At 38.6% G+C, this 19,415-nt stretch overlaps 1 protein-coding gene across 1 annotated transcript; it reads right to left on the reverse strand.

The window, feature by feature from the left end:
* Positions 1-1,000: 1,000 nt before the first annotated feature.
* On the reverse strand, positions 1,001-10,058 carry LOC107767224 (endo-1,4-beta-xylanase 2-like). The gene is made up of 6 exons (XM_075226252.1): positions 9,934-10,058; positions 9,748-9,813; positions 8,850-9,187; positions 8,608-8,767; positions 8,204-8,266; positions 1,001-1,264 (listed from the first exon to the last, which is right to left on the reverse strand). Exons 2-6 carry the CDS (start codon positions 9,781-9,783, stop codon positions 1,133-1,135), a joined length of 729 nt encoding a protein of 242 aa, XP_075082353.1. The 5' UTR covers positions 9,784-9,813; positions 9,934-10,058; the 3' UTR covers positions 1,001-1,132.
* Positions 10,059-19,415: the final 9,357 nt, after the last annotated feature.

Genomic DNA, 19,415 nt, shown 5'->3' on the forward strand with positions numbered 1-19,415 from the left:
TCCGATGATTTTGGTAGAAATGACACTAAATAGCGCTGCTACGGAGGAATTAGCCGGCCTGAATTTTAGTTTTTTAGTTTAAATTTTCAGGACAAAAATATTTTTATAAGTTAAAAATTTTAGTTTAAAAATTCAAGACAAAATAAGTATTAGCTAATCTCTAAATAGCATCCATGAAAATGGCTATTTCTGCACTTGCCCCATGATTTTGTCCTATTTTGAGCACACTCACTTCAATCTTTCGACTGAAAATTCATATTTGATGTGTTTCTTTGAAACAAGTCATAGTAATATTTCGAGCAATGTTAGGATTTCCCTTAAAAGTGTGTCGCACATTACGCTTTGCTCAATATTAGGATTTTTATTAAAACACATGCTTCACTTACATTCTGAGTGGTTGGGGTTCCCATTAGGTTTTATGCAAAAAGTTAAGGATTTCCCTTGACACAAATGTCTAACAGGGTAATACTGATGAATTAATTCATTTTCAGTTACTCCAATCATATGAAGCTTTTCTTCTATTAACTCACCTGAGAAGATACAAAAAAATAAACAAATGAAATATTTTGCATTAGACCCATGGACAGAACAGATGATAGAAGGCATGAGTACAACTTTTGCACAACACATAGTCATACTATAGGAGAGAGATTGAGTCAAAACAAGAACTACATATCGATGGAAATCACCAGTGCATCGCCACCCTTGTCAACCACAAAATTCTTGGTAATTTTCTTAGAACCAGTAATGACTTCAACTTCATAGGAGCCATGGAATCCACTAAAGCAGAATTGCCCTTGTTCATCAATATGACCATGAGAATGGGACAACCACTCCTGCTTAAGAGCAAGGTATCTTTTTCCAGCTTCATTGATGTCACCTTCTGCATTCACTAAATGTGCATTTGGCCGACACATGAACATCTCCCACATTCCTCGCAACATTATACCTTCAACAGCAGGGTGAGCATAAGCTTCCCGAAAAATAACTTCTAGATCATCAGCTCTAACATATTCATTGTCAGAAGAAACATCAACTTCATTGAACCAGATTGGAAGTCCAAGAATACCAAGTTTGTCCAGAGCAGAACATACAATGGGTCCAACAGGAGTGTCAATATGTCCCTGAATTCCTATTCCTCCAACAGATGCATCGCGCTCTTGAAGATCAAGAATATGCTCAAAAGGGGAAGATAGCGTGTCACTGCAATCCTCAACGAGAAAATCATTTCCATCTTTATAGTTGAAGTTCCCTTGCTGTGGTTCTGTCCAGTACCATTTCAGCTCATTATCGAGTTCATTGTCCAACGAGAAATACGACTTGTATGGTTGATGAGCATGAACAATAACATATAGCAGCAAAATCTTTAAGATCAGGTATGATATAACAGTCTCAATTGCTTCAGAAGGTACAGATTTGATGCTCAAGCAAAATTTCTCACTGAGCCATGGTAAAATAGCCAGAAGCAAAACATAAAAATAAAAAAATTGCTCCTGGTTCGTATAATTACATAAGATACAGAGCGGGGAGGATTTTACTAAATGTTTCTCTAATGTACTTTTGAGGCCAGTTTTGGCCCAACATTAGAGCTGCTCATTGGTGGAGCCAGAAATGGGGATTCAACTTTTACAAAAATAGGCTATATCAAGCTTATATTTCAAGTCAAGGGGATTCATGTTGGGATTGAAGTTTGGCGAATGAGAAATGGAGGGAAGTGAAGGTAAAGTGAGCTCCATTTTGCTTTGGAAAGATCAAATGTCCTGGTGGTGCTGGTAGAAAAAAAAGGGAATGTGCTTATACTGAGAAAACACTTTCTTTTAGGGGAATAATTTCCTTAAGGACACACTGTGTATTCAGTGGGCTCAATTTTAATCCGAAATATATTTACTGATTCTGGTTTCTAACAATCTCCAGTTGCTGTCTAATTTTCTGTTTTACTTGTTTCTATTTTATGTTACAGAAATTTACTGTTTCGTAATATTATATTATAGTAACACAGATTCTTAACAATCTTAAGGAAATTAATTTTTATATTGTAATCTGTATTCTGTTTTTGGAGATTAAAACCTATGTGATTTTCTACTCCTTCTGAATTTTTCTATTTCTGACTTGAAGATATAAAAACTTCACCGGAGTATTAAATTCAGAAACGATTTGAAGAACATAAAGATTTCATCGTTTTCTTGTGAAACAATATATAAAAACTTCAGTTTTTATTTATTAAACGTATTGTTTATCATTAATTACAGTATTATTTATTATTCTATTTTTTTGCCATTAATTGAACTCTTCTGTTGTTGAAAGTGAGAAATGGCAATTGATAATAAAAATCCTTCTGTGACTGTTACGGCAACGACGATAGCCTCGTCAAGCCGAACTGTTGTGCCACCAACCGAGAAACCCGGAAAATTTTCTGGAGCCAACTTCAAAGGATGGCAGCAAAGGGTGTTCTTCTGGCTTACCACGCTTAGTATGCAGAAATTACTAGTAAAGAACCTCCAGTGCCTGCCGCGGACATGCCACACAACGAAAAAACTTTATGATTGTTGAGGCGTGGAAACAAGCAGATTTTCTTTGCAAAGGTTACATCCTAAGTGCTTTGGAGGATGACTTGTACAATGTCTACAGTGCTATGAATACTTCAAAAGAGTTATGGGATGCACTTGAGAAGATGTACAAGACTGAAGATGCGTGCTTGAAAAAATTTGTGGTTGCCAAGTTTCTAGACTATAAAATGATAGACAACAAAACCATTTGAACACAAGTTCAAGAGTATCAACTTATTTTTCACGACTTTATTGCTGAAGGTATAGTAGTGAATGAAGCATTTCAAGTGGCTACAATGATTGAAAAATAACCTCATTCGTGGAGAGATTTCAAAAACTATCTAAAGCATAAGCGCAAAGAAATGAAGGTGAAGATCTTGTGATTCGTGTCAAGATTGAGGAAGATAACAAAACAACCAAGAAGAAGTCTTGTGGAAATTCAACGATTATGGGAGCTAATATCGTTGAGGAGACTGCTCAAGGGAAACTGCTATAATTGCGGAAAAAGATGGTCACAAAGCCCTTGATTTCCGTCTCCCGAAAAAGGATAAGAAAAAGGGCAGGCCAACATAGTGGAGAAGAATGATGACATTAATGATCTGTGTGCAATACTTTCGTAATGCAACCTAGTTGGAAATCCGAAGGAGTGGTAGATTGACTCTGGAGCCACGCGACATGATTGTGCTGTCAAAGAAGCATTTGCGACTTACTCTACTGCTGGTCCCGAAGAAGAGCTTTCCATGAAAAATACTACAACAGCCAAGATTGAGGGTTATGGGATGATATTCCTGAAGATGACTTCCGGCAAGGTGTTAACGCTCAACAACGTTCTTCATATTCCTACTATTAGGAAAAATTTAGTTTTAACTTATTTATTTGTTAAGAATGGACTCAAATGTGTATTTGTATCTGACAAAGTTGCTGTAAGCAAGAATGAAATGTATGTTGGAAAGGGCTACCTCACATAGGGCCTTTTCAAACTCAATGTAATGGTTGTTGACATTATTAATAAAATTTCAGCTTCTTCTTATTTATTGGAGTCAAATAATTTATGGCATATTCGTTTAGGACATGTCAATTACAAAACCCTGCGGAAGTTAATTAAATTAGAAGTATTGCCTAAATTCGAGTGTAATAAATCAAAATGTCAAATATGTGTTGAATTTAAGTTTGTAAAACATCCATATAAGTCTATTGAAAGGAATTCAAATCCTTTAGACTTAATTCATACTGACATTTGTGATATGAAGTCAACACCATCTCGAGGTGGGAAAAAGTATTTTATAACTTTTATTGACGATTGCACTCGATATTGTTATGTTTATTTGCTTAATAGTAAGAATGAAATAATTGAAGCATTTAAGCGATACAAGAATGAAGTGGAGAATCAATTGAATAAAAATATCAAAATGATTATAAGTGATAGGGGTGGAGAATATGAATCTCTGTTTGCAGAAATATGTTCGGAATATGGAATTATCCATCAAACTACTGCCCCATACACATCTCAATCCAATGGAATTGCGGAAAGGAAAAAACAGACATTAAAGGAAATGATGAATTTTTTATTAATCAGTTCCGGCTTACCACAGAGTTTGTGGGGGGGAAGCTATCCTTACAACTAACCGAATACTCAACAGAGTACCCTACAGCAAAACGGAATCTATTCCATATGAAAAATGGAAAGGAAGAAAACCTAACTTGAAATATTTCAAAGTGTGGGGGTATTTAGCAAAGGTACAAGTACCTGTAAAGACCGGGCCAAAAACTGTTGATTTTATTTTTATTGGATATGCTACAAACAGTAAAGCATGTCGGTTGGTTCATAAATCTGATAATCCCGAAATTCATGTTAATACGGTAATTGAATCAGATAATGTTGAATTCTTTAAAAGCATCTATCCGTATAAAACTGAATGCGGGTCGTTAAGTGAAAGACCAAAAACACCACGGGAAGAACCTAAGGAAAATACTCCAAGTGAAGAGGATCCAAGGCGTAGCAAACGTCAAAGAACATCTACTTCTTTTGGACCAGATTTTGTGACATTTTTACTTGAAAATGAGCCTCAAACTTTCAAAACAGCTATGTCATCTTCTAATTCAGCTTTTTGGAAAGAGACAGTCAATAGATAGATTCAATCAATTTTGGATAACCATACATGGGAATTGGTTGATCTTCCTCCAGAAAATAAGCCTTTAGGTTCGAAATGGATCTTTAAATGGAAAATGATGGCACTATTGACAAATATAAAGCAAGACTTGTTGTCAAAGGTTATAGGCAAAAGGAAGTCCTTGATTACTTTGACATTTACTCACCAGTAACGAGGATAACATCTATTAGGGTGTTAGTGGCACTGGCGGTCGTGTATAGTCTTGAAATCCATCAAAAGGATGTTAAAACAGCTTTCTTAATAGAGAATTGGAGGAAGAGATTTACATGAAACAACCTGAGGGTTTTGTGGTTTCGGGTAAAGAAAAGAAAGTGTGCAAACTTGTTAAGTCGCTTTATGGACTTAAACAAACACCCAATTAATGGCATGCCAAATTTGACCAAACAATGTTGGCAAGTGGATTTAAAATCAACGAGTGCAACAAATATGTTTCCATTAAAAACACTCCAGGTCATGAAGTCATTATTTGTTTATATGTTGATGACATGTTGAAAATAAGCAAAGATATGGAAGATATAAATGCTACTAAGCGCATGCTGACTAGCAAATTCGACATGAAATACTTAAGAGTTGCTGATGTGATCTTAGGAATCAGATTTCACAAGGCTCCACAAGGTCTAGCATTATCACAGTCTCACTACATTGAAAAAGTACTTGGCAAGTTCAAGAATTTGGATTTCAAGATTGCCAAGACTCCAATTGACGTGAGTTATGCACTTCAAAAGAATGAAGGTAAAAGTGACTCACAACTGGACTATGCAAGAGTATTGAAAAGTTTGATGTATATCATGAATTGTACGCGACCAGATATAGCATGTGCTATTAGCAAACTAAGTCAGTTTATAAGTAATCCCAATAAAATACATTGTATGGCAATGAAACGATTTTTGGGGTATCTGAAACATACCCAAGACTATGTTCTGCATTATAACAAATATCCCTCTATGATTGAGGGATATAGTGATGCAAATTGGATCACCGGATCATCTAAAGTAAAATTCACGAGTGGATATGTTTTCACAATTTGGGTTGGAGCAGTGTCTTGGAAATCATCCAAATAGACGTACATCGCCCGTTTTACAATGAAATTTAAATTCATAGCTTTAGACAAGACTGGTGAAGAAGCTAAATAGCTTCGGAATTTCTTGGAAGATATTTCATTTTGGCCCAAACCTTTGGCACCTATATGTATATATTGTGATAGTCCAATGGCAATAGGTAGGGCAGGGAGCATTATGTATAATGAAAAATCTCGTCACATACGACGGAGACACAATACAGTTAGACAACTACTCTCTAGTGGTGTTATCACGATTGACTACGTGAAGTCAAGAGATAACTTATCAGATCCACTTACAAAAGGCCTATCTAGAGAGGCAATTGAAAGATCATTCAGATCCACTTACAAAAGGCCTATCTAGAGAGGCAATTGAAATATCATCGTAGGGAATAGGGTTAAGGCCTAGGACAAGTCATCATGGCAGTAACTCTACCTAGCAAACTGGAGATCCCAAGAGCTAGGTTCAAAGAGATCAAACAAAGTTATAAATAACGGTTCAACATTTTCAATTAACTCAACCCATTCTCGTGATGAAGACAATGTTCAAAAATCAAGGTAAAGCATTAAGGCTTTTTGATGAGTCAATAAAGCTTAAAGCTTCTTAATGATTTGCTATGTCTGGCAGGAAATGATGAGATAGTGTGTCTATAGGATTACACGTTTAGAAATCACCTATGTGAGTGTGAAGTATAAGCCGCTTCAAGGGGAATGAAAGTAAAGGTCCATTCTCTAAGCACTCATGACACCAGACGGTGTTCATGGCTGAAACGAACACAACTGTGAGAACCATAGATGGTTAAGGGTTGATTGTATGACTTATGTTGTCTAGGTATACAACAAATCTCGACGGTTCAAGGATATCAAATCTACCGATTGACCGAGTATATCCGATATAAGTTCACTACGGAAAGTTCAAAGGTAAAACCTACTTATCCAGATGCAATTAATCCTTGCATGTAAATCACACACTCGTCCATGCATTCCTTTGTCTTATAGCCATTCCCCATTCATGTGGGGGATTGTTGGGACTGGAGTTTGGTTAATGGGAAATGGAGGGAAGAAAGTGAATGGAAAGTGAGCTCTATTTTACTTTGGAAAGAGCAAGTGTCCCTCAATAGTGGTGGAAAGAAAAATGAATGTGCTTATATTGAGAAAGCACTTCCTTTGGTATTAAATGGGTTGGAAAGAAAGTAAGCCTCGCGCCATCATCGTCGTCGCTCGCTCGGCTCGGCCTCAGCCTCGGCTTCGGTCAAAGATTGATTGATTAATCTTTTTGAACAAAATTTCTTTCATTTATTTAATTAATTAACAAAAATTCAACCCAAAATAACCCAGGACTCGCGACGCAACCCGATCCGTTTCTTTCCCGGATTATTTTAAATCCTTTTTCCGGAATATTTCAAACGAGAAACGTTTCCACTATTCCAACAGCTATGGTTGTTTCTGAAAGGTTGCAAACTTTTCAGAAACAGTGTCAGAAAATGACTATAAATATGCCTTAATCCCAGAATCTTTCCTAACGAAATTTTCTGAACTTTTTCTCCTTCTTCTACACAATTAAATTCCAGTGTGGTTTATAGCCTTCAAGTGGTTCGTTGTTTCATCGGCGTTTTAGGTATCATCACTCTGGTGAGTTAAATCGTTCTATCCTTGAAGGATAATATTGCAAAACCTCGGGTACTCGAGGGAAATAATTTCCTTAAGTACACACTGTGAATTCAGTGGGCTTGATTTTATTCCGAAATATATTTACTGATTCTGGTTTCTGACAATCTCCAGTTTCTGTCTAATTTTCTTTTGACTTGTTTCTGTTTATGTTACAGAAATTTACAATTTCATAATATTATATTATAGTAATACAGATTGTTAACAATTCAACCTTTATAGTTATCATGCATTTTATGATTTTTGCATATACATGTCTAGTAAGTAAATATTTTAAGCAGGGTACCGTATGAGCATTCTTGCTTCAATGTGACAAGTAGTCATAGATTTGAGGCGTGGAAACAAGTCTTTAGTAAAAATACTAGGGGAAAGCTGTGTAGGGTAGACGACAATTCTCCCCCTACTCCTACGCTAGTAGGGAAGCATTGCATACGCAGAAATCCCCTCTATTTCTCCTAATCCACTTCTCACTCACAAAACACTCAAGGTTTCCTTATACCAACAACTGTCACACTTACAATTTTGTTTTATCCACTCTAGGTGATGTTCATTTTCTACGGGATTTTAAAGAATTTTTTTATCATATTTTGATCTTCAGCTTATGATTCATGCCTCGAAGATTCTTGTGTAAAATGACAAAAACCCTTCCACAATACCTTGAATTCAGAAAATTTAACATATTCAAGAATTACAAACTAGCAAAACCAGTAAAAGAATAACAAGAACCCATACTTGGGAAAAAAGCAAATCCTCATTCACACCTGAGAATCAAAGTTATTGTAGGCAGTGATAATTGGTGCCTTCTCCATTAAATCCTTCGATTCCTATAGTAAAAATCTCACATGATTAGCGAAATAGCTTATGTGGGAAACTCAAAATGACAAATAAGCTGCCTAAAAAATCTATTTGTAGGATTCATGCAAAACAACCTTGCAGCCTCGTGCAGACCATCCATTTATGCGATCACCATATCGAGTTTTACTATGGTGTTATCATCATCGATAAAAACAGATGATGTGCCAGAACTCTATCCAAATAAAGGGAGGAGTCCTTTTGATAATTGACACAATTCTTAACTGTAATCTCCCAATATTCCCTAAATTTAACACATACTATCCTTCTGACATGAGAACAAGATGGAATATGGGCACAACACTGGACTTACATCACAAGTAGTAGAACTGGAACATGAGATCACTACTGATTTGATGAGAAGGTGAGCCCCAGGTGGTGGTCCCTCGAGATAAAATATAACTTCATTAGGCATTGTTGACAGGGAAAATGAACCTTCTAGCATCCCCCAACCATCATTTGATACAGATTTTCTGCACAGACAAAAAAGCCACCACGACTATTGCTTCCTAAACAATGAAAGGTACGAAAGACTAAATAGATACAGATTCTTACTTTTCACCGGATTGAAAGCTTGTTTCTGACTTTTGATACACCAGTTTCAATGTAGCCAGTACATTAACACAACCCTGAAAAGTACCAGAGGCGCCAACACAAGCAGAAACTGTGTAAGTGGAACCTGCAGATATTCTGCTCGTAATGTCTTGCTCTAATCCATGCCAACATTGATTACGTTTCGACACAATAGCGGTTGTTAATCCATTATGGTATCCAGAACCTGCTGGAACCACAAAAGCATCACAACCATAATTTGGGCGCCAGAAGTGCAGCCCATCTGAGAAGTCATGGTTAAGGATGATGTTCCCAGTGTCTGCTGCATTTTCCTTTGACATCTGTCAGGAAATATGATTTGTACGATTAATGAGCTTGAACAAAAACTGACAGTAGCAACACTTATTAAGATCAGGTATAATATAACTAACAGCCTTAATTGTTGCTGAAGGTGCAAATTTGATGCTCAAGATACATTTCTCACCGGGTCATAGTAAAATATGTCAGAAGAAAAAAAGTTTGATTCTAGTTCACATCAAATTACATACTAAGATTTAAGTAAGGAGGTTTTATACTAATATTTTTCTAATGATCAAATTTTGATACCAAATCTTGGCAAAACAATGTAGTTGCTCCTTTAGTGAAAAGTAGGTCACGTGGAATTATATACTACTTTAGCAGGAATGCTAGATACAACAGAGTGATTTTCATTTTCTATAAATTAGCCAAAAAAATGGAAATTATCAAAATTTACTTGTATTTAGCTCATGGCAAGTGCCTAGAAGATTCTCAGTCTAAAGTATTCAGCAAATGTTACCTTCAAGAATTACAAACTAGCAAAACTAGCAAAAGAATAGTAAGGAACCCAAATTTGGTAAAATTTGCAAACCCACATTCGCACCTGAAAATCAGAGTTACTGCTGGCAGCGATGATCATGGGTTTCTTCTCTATTCTCTCCTTTAATTCCTACAGCCAAACATCACATGGTTAATCTAGTAACTTATGTAAGAAACACAAAAATGCCGAACAATTGGTGCGTAAAAAGTTTCTTTTTAAAAGGAAATTCAACAAAACAAGAAAGAGTACCTGGGAATGTGTTTGTTGTGAACGAGGTTTGAAGATTTGGACGTGGAGTGCTTCAATGAAGAGAGCAATTCCATTATATACAAGTCTTGTTCTGTGTTGAGAAATTTTGCATGTCTGGTCTTGAGAATAACGCGGGACATGCACAAACCAATCACAACACCATTTGGTTTTAAGCGATTTATTTCTTTTCTAGGTAATCCAAACACCAAGTGTGTACGTAATTAATAATCCTTGTAATTCCCAAGATAATTATTCCGGCGTGTTCTCTTCTTACTTTCCCCGTGTAAACTCAATGTTAGGATCGGAATCCGGGTAGTACGGAATTTAGCCAAACAACGGTATAATGACAATAACAAAGACAATAAAAGTTGATAACAACGACAATTAAAGTAGATAAAGAAAACACAAATTTAACGTGGTTCGGTCAAAGTAACCTACGTCCACAAGCGGAGAGGAGCAATTTATTATAACAATAAGAGTACAAAAGAGAGTACAAAATTAGAGTAAATACTCTAATTAATCCCAAATACCCTAAGGGAATAACATCACAAAATCACTCCAAAGAAAGGGTTCACACAAGTGTTTCCAAATACTTAACTCTCATACAAAACACTCTTAATAAAGGAATAAAGGAAGAAACAAGAAATGAAGACTCAAGTCTTGTTGGTGTGTATAAAATGAACTAATGACCTTCCCTTTTATAGGCAAAAAAGTCTTGGTCTCTTAGGTGTAAAAGAAGAGATACAACTTGTGCAAAAGATATCCACCACACAATGCAATATTTTTGGGTCCCAAAGAATATTGCCAACAAAATCTACACTTTGCAAAGATATTTATGCTTATGTGAGATGGACTCCATTAGCCAAAATATTGGCCATAATTACACTCACCAATATGGAAGGATGTTGTCTATAGCAATGAATGGATTACTTCATCACACATACAAAAAAAAAATTAAAAAAAATGAATGCTAATAGTGATATAGCCTGTTTGGCCAAGCTTCTTAAATATTTTATTTTTTTCAAAATTGAGTTGTTTGGCTAAGCTTTTGGAAAACAAAAAGAAGAGTTTTTGAGTAATAGCAGAAAAAAGTTTTGGAGAAGCAAAAAAAAGTAACTTCTTCGCAAAAGCAGATTTTTCAAAAGCACTTTTGAGAAAAATATACTTAAATGCATTTTTAAAAGCTTGGCCAAACACTAATTGTTGTTGATCAAAAGTGTTTTTCAAATTAATTAGCCAAACACAAATTGCTTCTCACCAAAAGTACTTTTGAAGAAGAGAAAAGTACTTTTGTGAAGAAAAAAAAATTCAAAATAAGTTGATTTTTGAAGCTTAGTCATACATGCTAATACTCGGGCGTAGAGAACAGTAGAATTGTTTAGAGCATTTATATTATATGACCCAAACTTAGCTTTTGGAGGCAAAAAAAAAAAAAGTTCTGATATCTTTCCTTTTAGTTTTTTGGGCAAAAAGAAAAATTAATGTCATTCTTAAGAAATTTATTTGTTTGCTAAATTCAGGCTTTCGGCTAGGGCGCTTTAAAATGGAGTACTTTTTTGTGGCCTTAAGCAGATTTACAACTGTATATTGGCCTCTGTTTTAACAGGCAAAATTGGGACTCATCCCGGGGTAGAGCACTCGTAAAACGCTCCTGGGTTTATGTGTGGAGCTTAGTTCCGTAAGACTTACACCTCACCCGTCGGAGTTTACGCCTCGGACACGCCCAATGCCCAGCATACCGGGCTCGTCTAATAGAACTTTATGCAATTGTGTGTAAGTAACATTGTAAATCCTCAATTTTTCTTAATAATTGACTATTCAAAATTACTTTTTTCTTAATCATAAATCATTAAGTTGAGAGTATTTTATGCAATAATAAAAATAAAAACCAAGTGACAAGCGCGCATATGCCTATGTCGCCCCACCGATAGCCATCGTCAGTGCCCAGCCACAGGCAGATGCCAACAGCGCCGCACAGACAACGTCGCACGTGCAGACTCTGATGTTAAAGACAAGGTTGCTGCCAACAGACCTGCTTCTACCTTGTGGGAATCTAAGTCATTTTCATTGTAAATATAGAGTAGTTTTACTTCCTGTATTTTCATTATGTCTCCCTAGCTTAGTTAGGTCAAGTCTTGTAACTTTGGTTTATTTTTTTAAGCATTATTAGGGGGATCAAGAAATAAAACTTTCAAGCATGCAAATAATTCTCTGTATTGGTGTCTCTCCCCATCGACACCGTGTTGCCTTTCTGTAATAGCGTTCATTAATGCAATCAAGTTTTCTTTCATTCTCAATTCTCTTTTCTGTTCTCTCAATTGCTCTTGACATTGGTTTTCCCGTATGGCACTGACAGTCTCATCTAGCTTACGGAGGGGACCCCGGTTAGCATATCGTAACTGCACAGACAACGATTACTTAGCCTTACGTCGCCCTTTCGAGGAATCTCAGGAGGCGCCGCGTAACAGTTGGTATCAGAGACAGGTTCGACATCGTACGAGGGAACACATTGCCATTACAACCATTTCCGACCATGGTAAATCATGGGGACCACATTGCGGCCCGTGAAGAGACGGTTAACATACTACAACCCATCATGAATACGGTGCATGATCTAAGAACCAGCCTAGTGCAAAGGTTGGATGACCTGGACCGCGGGATGCGACAGGCCAAAGGTGATATTGCAAACATCAGTCGCGACTTTGAAGGAGAGTCGCAAACAGCAGCCACAGAGGCAGCCTAATGTTTTAGTAAATTCGAGGTCCTCCAATAGGAATAGACCGAGGATTTAGCCTATAGGGCACAAGAGGCAGACATGGTGACTGCCATGCAGCAAACCATAGACAACTTGACAAGCCGACTCAATGTTGTCAATGCTGCACTACAAGGCCTACTTCAAGGAGGCATAAACCAGATCGGGGGTATTGTGAACCTCGCCCATGTGCCACAAAAACTAAATATTCCTAAGCTAAAATCATACAATGGAGCTCGGAATGCCAAGGAAGTGGAAAACTCCATCTTCGATATCGAATAGTACTTCGATGTCGTGGGGGAGTTAGAAGAAGCAAAAAGGTAGCAACTGCTGCCATGTATCTTCAGGGTGATGCTAAACTCTGGTGGCGGGTGAAATACGAAGCCATCAGGGCCAGTGAAGATACTCTCGAGACATGGGAAGAACTGAAGGCAGCCATGCGCCTATAGTTCTTCCCCGAAAATGTTGAGTGCAATGCGCGGAGAAAGCTACGGGAGCTCCGCCAGGCTAAGTCAGTACAGTATTACGTACGAGAATTCTCCGCGCTCATGCTGAACATAAGGGATATAGGGGACAAAGACAAACTCTTCACATTTCTGGAAGGTTTGAAACCTTATGCATGTATGGAGCTGCAAATATAAAGGGCAGACACTTTACCCAAGGCGAACCAAGTAGCAGAATGTCTTGGGAACTATCAAGTGGAAGCTCGTAAGGATTGGCCTCAACCGCATGTCCAAGAAGTATACAAAGGGGGCTAGCCTAGCAATGGTGGCCCTAGCAGAAATGGAGGAGATCTAAGTACAACCAAATCTAAGTCTCCTTCCTCAAGTAAAAATAGTGTTGCGTCTCACAACAACGATCGGGGGAGGAAGCCCCCTTCAGGATGTCATCATTACGGCGGGCCACATTGGAATAATGAATGCCCACATGCACAAATAAATTCCTATCAAACTTTTGATGATGGAATGGATGACGACACAGATGATGCTGACCAGACAGAACCTATAGGTGCGTTCAACACACTTGTTTGTTCTATTTCTGAGGCCTTAGCAGGAACCAGTGCCGGTATCCGTATGAAGAAGGACCCATGCCTAACCACCAAGAAAGGAATAAAGATAGGGGATGAGGGGCCTCCTCTTAACCAAGAGAAGACCTTGATGTTCGTCGAAATGAAAGTTGATGGCAAGCCCATTCGGGAGATGATAGATATGGGCGCTACTCAGAACTACTTAGCCTCAACTCTGGTAGAGCGCCTTGGTCTAGTTGTGAGAAAGGGCAGAGGTCGTGTCAAGGCTATCAACTCACCGCCTCAGTCAGTGGGTGAAATAACCAAAGGGGTGCTGGTGAAGCTTGGTCCTTATGAAGGAAAATTCAACTTGTGTGTGGTGATCATAGATGACTTCGAATTGATAGTTGGATTAGACTTCATAAGGCAACCTAACATCATTCATGTACCTTATGCAGACATACTACTGATGATGGGAGCAAATGGGGTCAAGCCTTGCATTATCCCATGCACAACCATAAAGATGGACGCGGAAAATATCTTGGTCTTACAGTTAAATAAGGGAGTCAAAAGACATGAACCTACGTTCCTGGTTACCCTATGTATTAAAGATATTGAACGCTTTTCGGGTCCCATTCCTGCACCCATGAAGGAGCTGCTAAAGGAGTTTGAGACATCATGCCACATGACATGTCAAAGCGACTCCTGCTTAGGCGTACTGTGGACCATGAGATTGAGTTGGTGCCTGGTGCGAAGTCACTTGCCCGGGCGCCTTACAAAATGTCACAACCCGAACTCACACAGCTTCAGAGACAGGTGACGGAAATGTTGGACATGGGGATCATTGTGCCCTCGAAGTCCCCTTATGGGTCCCCTATGCTGTTCCAAAAGAAACATGAGGGCACTCTACGACTCTGTGTGGATTATCGGGCTTTAAACAAAATCACTGTAAAGAACAAGTACCCTATCCCACTAATGGCAGACCTGTTTGATAGACTGGGTGGTGCTACAGTGTTCATAAAATAAACCTAAAGACAGGTTAGTGGCAAGTCTGGATTGCTGAGGGAGATGAACATAAGACGACCTGTATGACAAAACATGGGTCGTATGACTTCCTGGACATGCCATTCGGATTGACTAATGCTCCAGCCACATTTTGCACCCTAATGAACCAAGTCTTCCAAGAGTATATTAATGAATTCGTAGTGGTCTACTTGGACGACATCGTGGTATATAGAAAAACATTGGAGGAGCACCTGGAGCACCTGTGGAAGGTCCTAGCCAGACTACGGGAGCACGAATTATATGTGAAGCTATCCAAGTGCTCCTTTGCCCAAAAACAGATTGACTTTCTCGGACATGTCAACGAGGAAGGGCAGATCAAGATGGACCAACAAAAGATTCAGGTTGTCACAGATTGGCCGCCGCTTAAGGATATCCACACCTTGAGGGTGTTCCTTGGCCTATGCAATTTTTGTTGGCAGTTTTTGAAGAACTACTCTCTCATTCCAGTGTCATTGACAGAACTCCTAAAGAAAGCCACGCCTTGGGATTGGGGTCCCAGGTGAGCGGAGGCTTTCAACGCATTAAAAGTAGCTATATCTAGTAGCTCCGTCTTGGCCCTCCCTGATTTGGCCAAGCCATTTGAAGTACAGACGGATGCCTCTAACTATGCTAAGGCGGAGTCTTGCTACAAGAGGGGCATCCAGTGGCGTACGAGAGCCGGAAGTTAAAGGATGTAGAATGGCACTATGCTGCCCACGAAAAAGAATTATTGGTTGTCGTCCATTGCTTACGCCTATGGAGGCACTATCTGCTGGGAACTCCGTTCGTGGTCAAGACAGACAACACACCTGTTAGCCATTTCATGACCCAGCCAAAGCTGAATGGCCGACAGGCCAGGTGGAAGGAACTCCTAGCGGAATTTCACTTCAATCTGGAGTACCGAAGTGGGTAGATCAATCAAGTTTCTAATACGCTTAGTCAAAGGGCTGATCTAGCATCGGTGTGCATACTCGCCACCCTAAGGGAGAGCAAGGTGGCCACCACTATAAAAGACCAGATACAGGATTTACTCACCAAGGATCCTGCTGCACAGTATTTGGTTGATTTAGTAGGACAAGGCTAGACTTTCCAGTTCTATATGGAAGATGGATTCTTGAAGGTGAAAGGGAACCGATTTTATGTTCCTAAAGGAGGTGATTTGCAAAGGACTCTTCTGATGGAATGCCATGATACTTTGTGGGCCGGCCACCCAGGTGAAGAACGCATGATAAGTAGGGATTTTGACTACTTATTAGCGCCTTTTAGCTTTCGCTTAGCCCAAAGGCGTGTAATTGTGTTCCCGAAAACTGATACAATATGCTTAATTGCAGGAGTATTGGAAAATGAGCCACTAAGATGAAATCCAACTCATGAAGGAGTGATCTGAACTCAAGAACAAAAACAGGCACAAAAGCTCAAAGTGCAGACCGTAGAATATCATCTGCGGCCGCAGATTGTGAAGGCAAGCTTATCAGAGACAAGTGCAGAATGCGGTCCGCACATGAAATGTGCGGCCGCAGAAGCTAAGCAAGATCAAAAGTTCAGAAAGTTCTCATTTCAAGCTAAAAAGAAGTGCGTACCGCACAATTATTGCGCATTCGCAGAAGATCGGTTGTGCGGCCGCATCTGCATTTGTGCGGTCCGCAGAAGAGCCATGTGCAGCCGCACTCAGAAATGTGCGGACTACAGAAAGAGAGATGTGCGACCGCACTCAGAAATGTGTGGACCGCAAAAAGAGAGAGATGCGATCACAGTTCAAAATTGTGCGACCGCAAAAGTCCAATCCTGCCAAGCTGAAGAAAAGTGCGGACCACACATGGAATTGTGCGGCCGAAAAAGTTCAATCCTGCCAAGCTGTATAAATAGAATAGTTTCATTTTTTTAGGGCAACGTTTCGAACTTTTGACATCAACAGCCGTTTACTTTGCTTCTTTTTAGTAGTTTTAGCTATTTTGAGCTTTTTGAATATTAGTTTTATCATTTTAGTCATTAATATGGTTTTAATTATCACTTTCTCTTCTTTATCTTCGGATTTAAGCATAAGTAGCTAGATTTTCACTAAGGTTGTGATCCATCCCTAGTGTGTGAATTTGATGGGTGTTTGGCTTATTGCTTGTTTATGATTGGGTGTTGATTATCTAGCCTTGTTCTTGCTTTTAATTGAAGATTTAATGGTTGCAAACATTATTTATACCTATTGACTCGGTCTCTACTTGAGAAAGAGAGACTTAGTTTAGGAAAACTTGGCTAGCACGAAATTGGGTCAATCGAGAGATTGATAAACCCAATTAAAGGGTTGAATATAAAGATAGTAAAACCCGACTTGAGCTTATTATCAACTGCTTTGTTCAATACCCATTTGAACTTGAGAAAGCCAAATTGGGCAAAATCACTCTTTGACCGAGAGGTATTGAGTGGGTATTTGAGTGTTGATCGCTAAAATACCCCCGACCAATAAAAAAAGCTTTAAGGTTTACAACCCATTAAGCGAATACCTAGGTGAAGGTCATAGCCCTAGGCCTTTTATTGAAAAACAACCAAAAACAATTTCCTAGTTTAAATTCTTAGTTTGTAATCTTAGTTTAAAATGTTAAAATTAGACCTAGAAACGACCAAATTTTGTGGAAGTGCAACTTGAAATAATTCAAGTTTATACACTATAATATATATCCCTAAGACCCATTCATAGCTCCCTGTGAAAAATCGACCCCGACTCCTTGTTGGGTATTATTATTGCATCGACTGTTTTCATATCCTCAAATATAGGAGTGAAATTGGACGAGATCAACACACCATGGCATTATTGCGCCGTGCTTATTATTGGCCTCAAATGGCTGATGATGTTGCGCAGTATGTGAAGACTTGCCTAGTATGCCAGAAAGATAAGTCAGACCGCTTGACACAAGCGGGACTTTTGGAGCCATTGCTTGTTCCAAAGAGACCCTGGAAAAGTGTTTCACTGGATTTTATCACTGGATTGCCCAAGGTCAGAGATCTCACAACTATCTTGGTTGTGGTAAATCGGTTTTCCAAGTATGCTACATTTATAGTAGCCCCAAAATATATATCAACAGAAGATACAACTCAACTCTTCTTCTCTCATGTTGTCAAATATTGGGGTCTGCCTAAAGACATCGTTAGTGATCGCGACTCTCGCTTCACTAGCAACTTTTTGACTCAGCTCTTTAAGTGCCTCGGGTCAAAGTTGAGCCACAGTTCAAGTTTTCATCCGCAATCTGATGGCCAGACGGAGCGGTTCAATGGCATGCTGGAGGAATACCACCGTCATTTTGTTACCGGATTGCAGAAGAATTGAGTGAAGCTTTTGGATGCTGCTCAACTGTGTTTCAATTCACAAAAGAGCTCTAGTACAAACATAAGCGCTTTTGAAATTGTTACTGGACAACAACCGCTACTCCCACACACTGTGAATGCCTCAAACATGTCAAAATCTCCTTGAACTGCTAGCTTCTCGAAGGAATGGAAGCGAAATTTGGAGATAGTGCATGCCTATCTTGTCGAAATCTCCTCAATTCTCTTTTTTGTTCTCTTAATTGCTCTTGGTATTGGTTTTCCCAAACGGAACTGACAGTCTCGTCTAGCATACGGAGGGGACCCCAGTTGGCGAATAGTTACTGCACGGACAACGGTTGCTTAGACTTACGTCACCTTTCCAAGAAATCTCAGGAAGGCGCTGTGTAACACAACTCATGCATTATTAATCTTTATATTATAATTCATCAATTATTAATCCCCACATTACAATCCCTGCACTACTAACACCTACTTTACAATCCTATGTAACTTGTCTCTAAACCAAACGACCTCTTTATTAATGAATCTTTTCCATTTCTTCCCTGTGATCCCAGATTTCAACAAATAAAACGGAAACTGAAATGGTTTTCTTTAGTTATTTTTTGGAGTGAACTTCAGTCATACAACTAGCATTTCTAGTAGTTATCAACTATCTTATATATGCGGTCCAAATGTTGGAAAATTTCCAGCCTTCCTAGCAAACTGCTGGGGAAAAATGAATGAGTGACATATGTAGAGTACTAATTATGGGTTCATTTGAACACACTAGCTTTGACTCGAATCCTATATATGTGATCCTTTATCTATCGGGGATTCACAACTTGAGTATACTGTTAGAGTGATCCTTATATTATTTTCTATGATCATTTTCTTGGTGTAAATATATTACGAACAATTCATGTACCGAGTCTCCCATTTTTCGGTATTGCATTAGCTGGATTCTTCTGTTTGGCATTGGCACTACCAGAAAAGCAGAGCACTTGTGCGACCTTACAAAAAAAATAAATGGACCAAGAGTGGTTCAGGCAGCTTTATAGACACATGAAATAGGCCAATCAATGGCCTGGGATCAGTCTTAATTACTCAGTCTTTTGCCATAAATGGCTTGCTAGTGTCTTACTGATTTTCATACCAATTCCCATTGCTTGCAGCATACTGTTATTATGATTGATTAAATACAATGACTGAGATTATCTGTTTTGTTCATTTTCAGGAATGACTTTAAGCAAGCAAAGGTCAGGGTGAAGGACTTGTTCAGATTGTAAGGTTGCTATTAACAATCTTTCAATTAAAAACTCCTAAGAAACGGTCTCTCAACCTGGTTACAGACTCGTGAAATAAGGGTAATAATGATGAACTAATTCA

This window comes from Nicotiana tabacum, chromosome 12, assembly GCF_000715075.1.
Source record: "Nicotiana tabacum cultivar K326 chromosome 12, ASM71507v2, whole genome shotgun sequence".
Classification (NCBI taxonomy): Eukaryota; Viridiplantae; Streptophyta; class Magnoliopsida; order Solanales; family Solanaceae; genus Nicotiana; species Nicotiana tabacum.

What these genes read in the sequence shown, in the direction of transcription:
- LOC107767224 (XM_075226252.1), bottom strand. Translation starts at nt 9,783, where the DNA reads ATGATCATCGCTGCCAGCAGTAACTCTGATTTTCAG. An exon ending in CCAGTTCTACTACTTGTGAT is followed by an intron (nt 8,267 to 8,607) that starts GTAAGTCCAGTG and finishes TTTTTACTATAG; the next exon opens with GAATCGAAGGATTTAATGGA. An exon ending in ACAATAACTTTGATTCTCAG is followed by an intron (nt 1,265 to 8,203) that starts GTGTGAATGAGG and finishes GGTACTGGACAG; the next exon opens with AACCACAGCAAGGGAACTTC.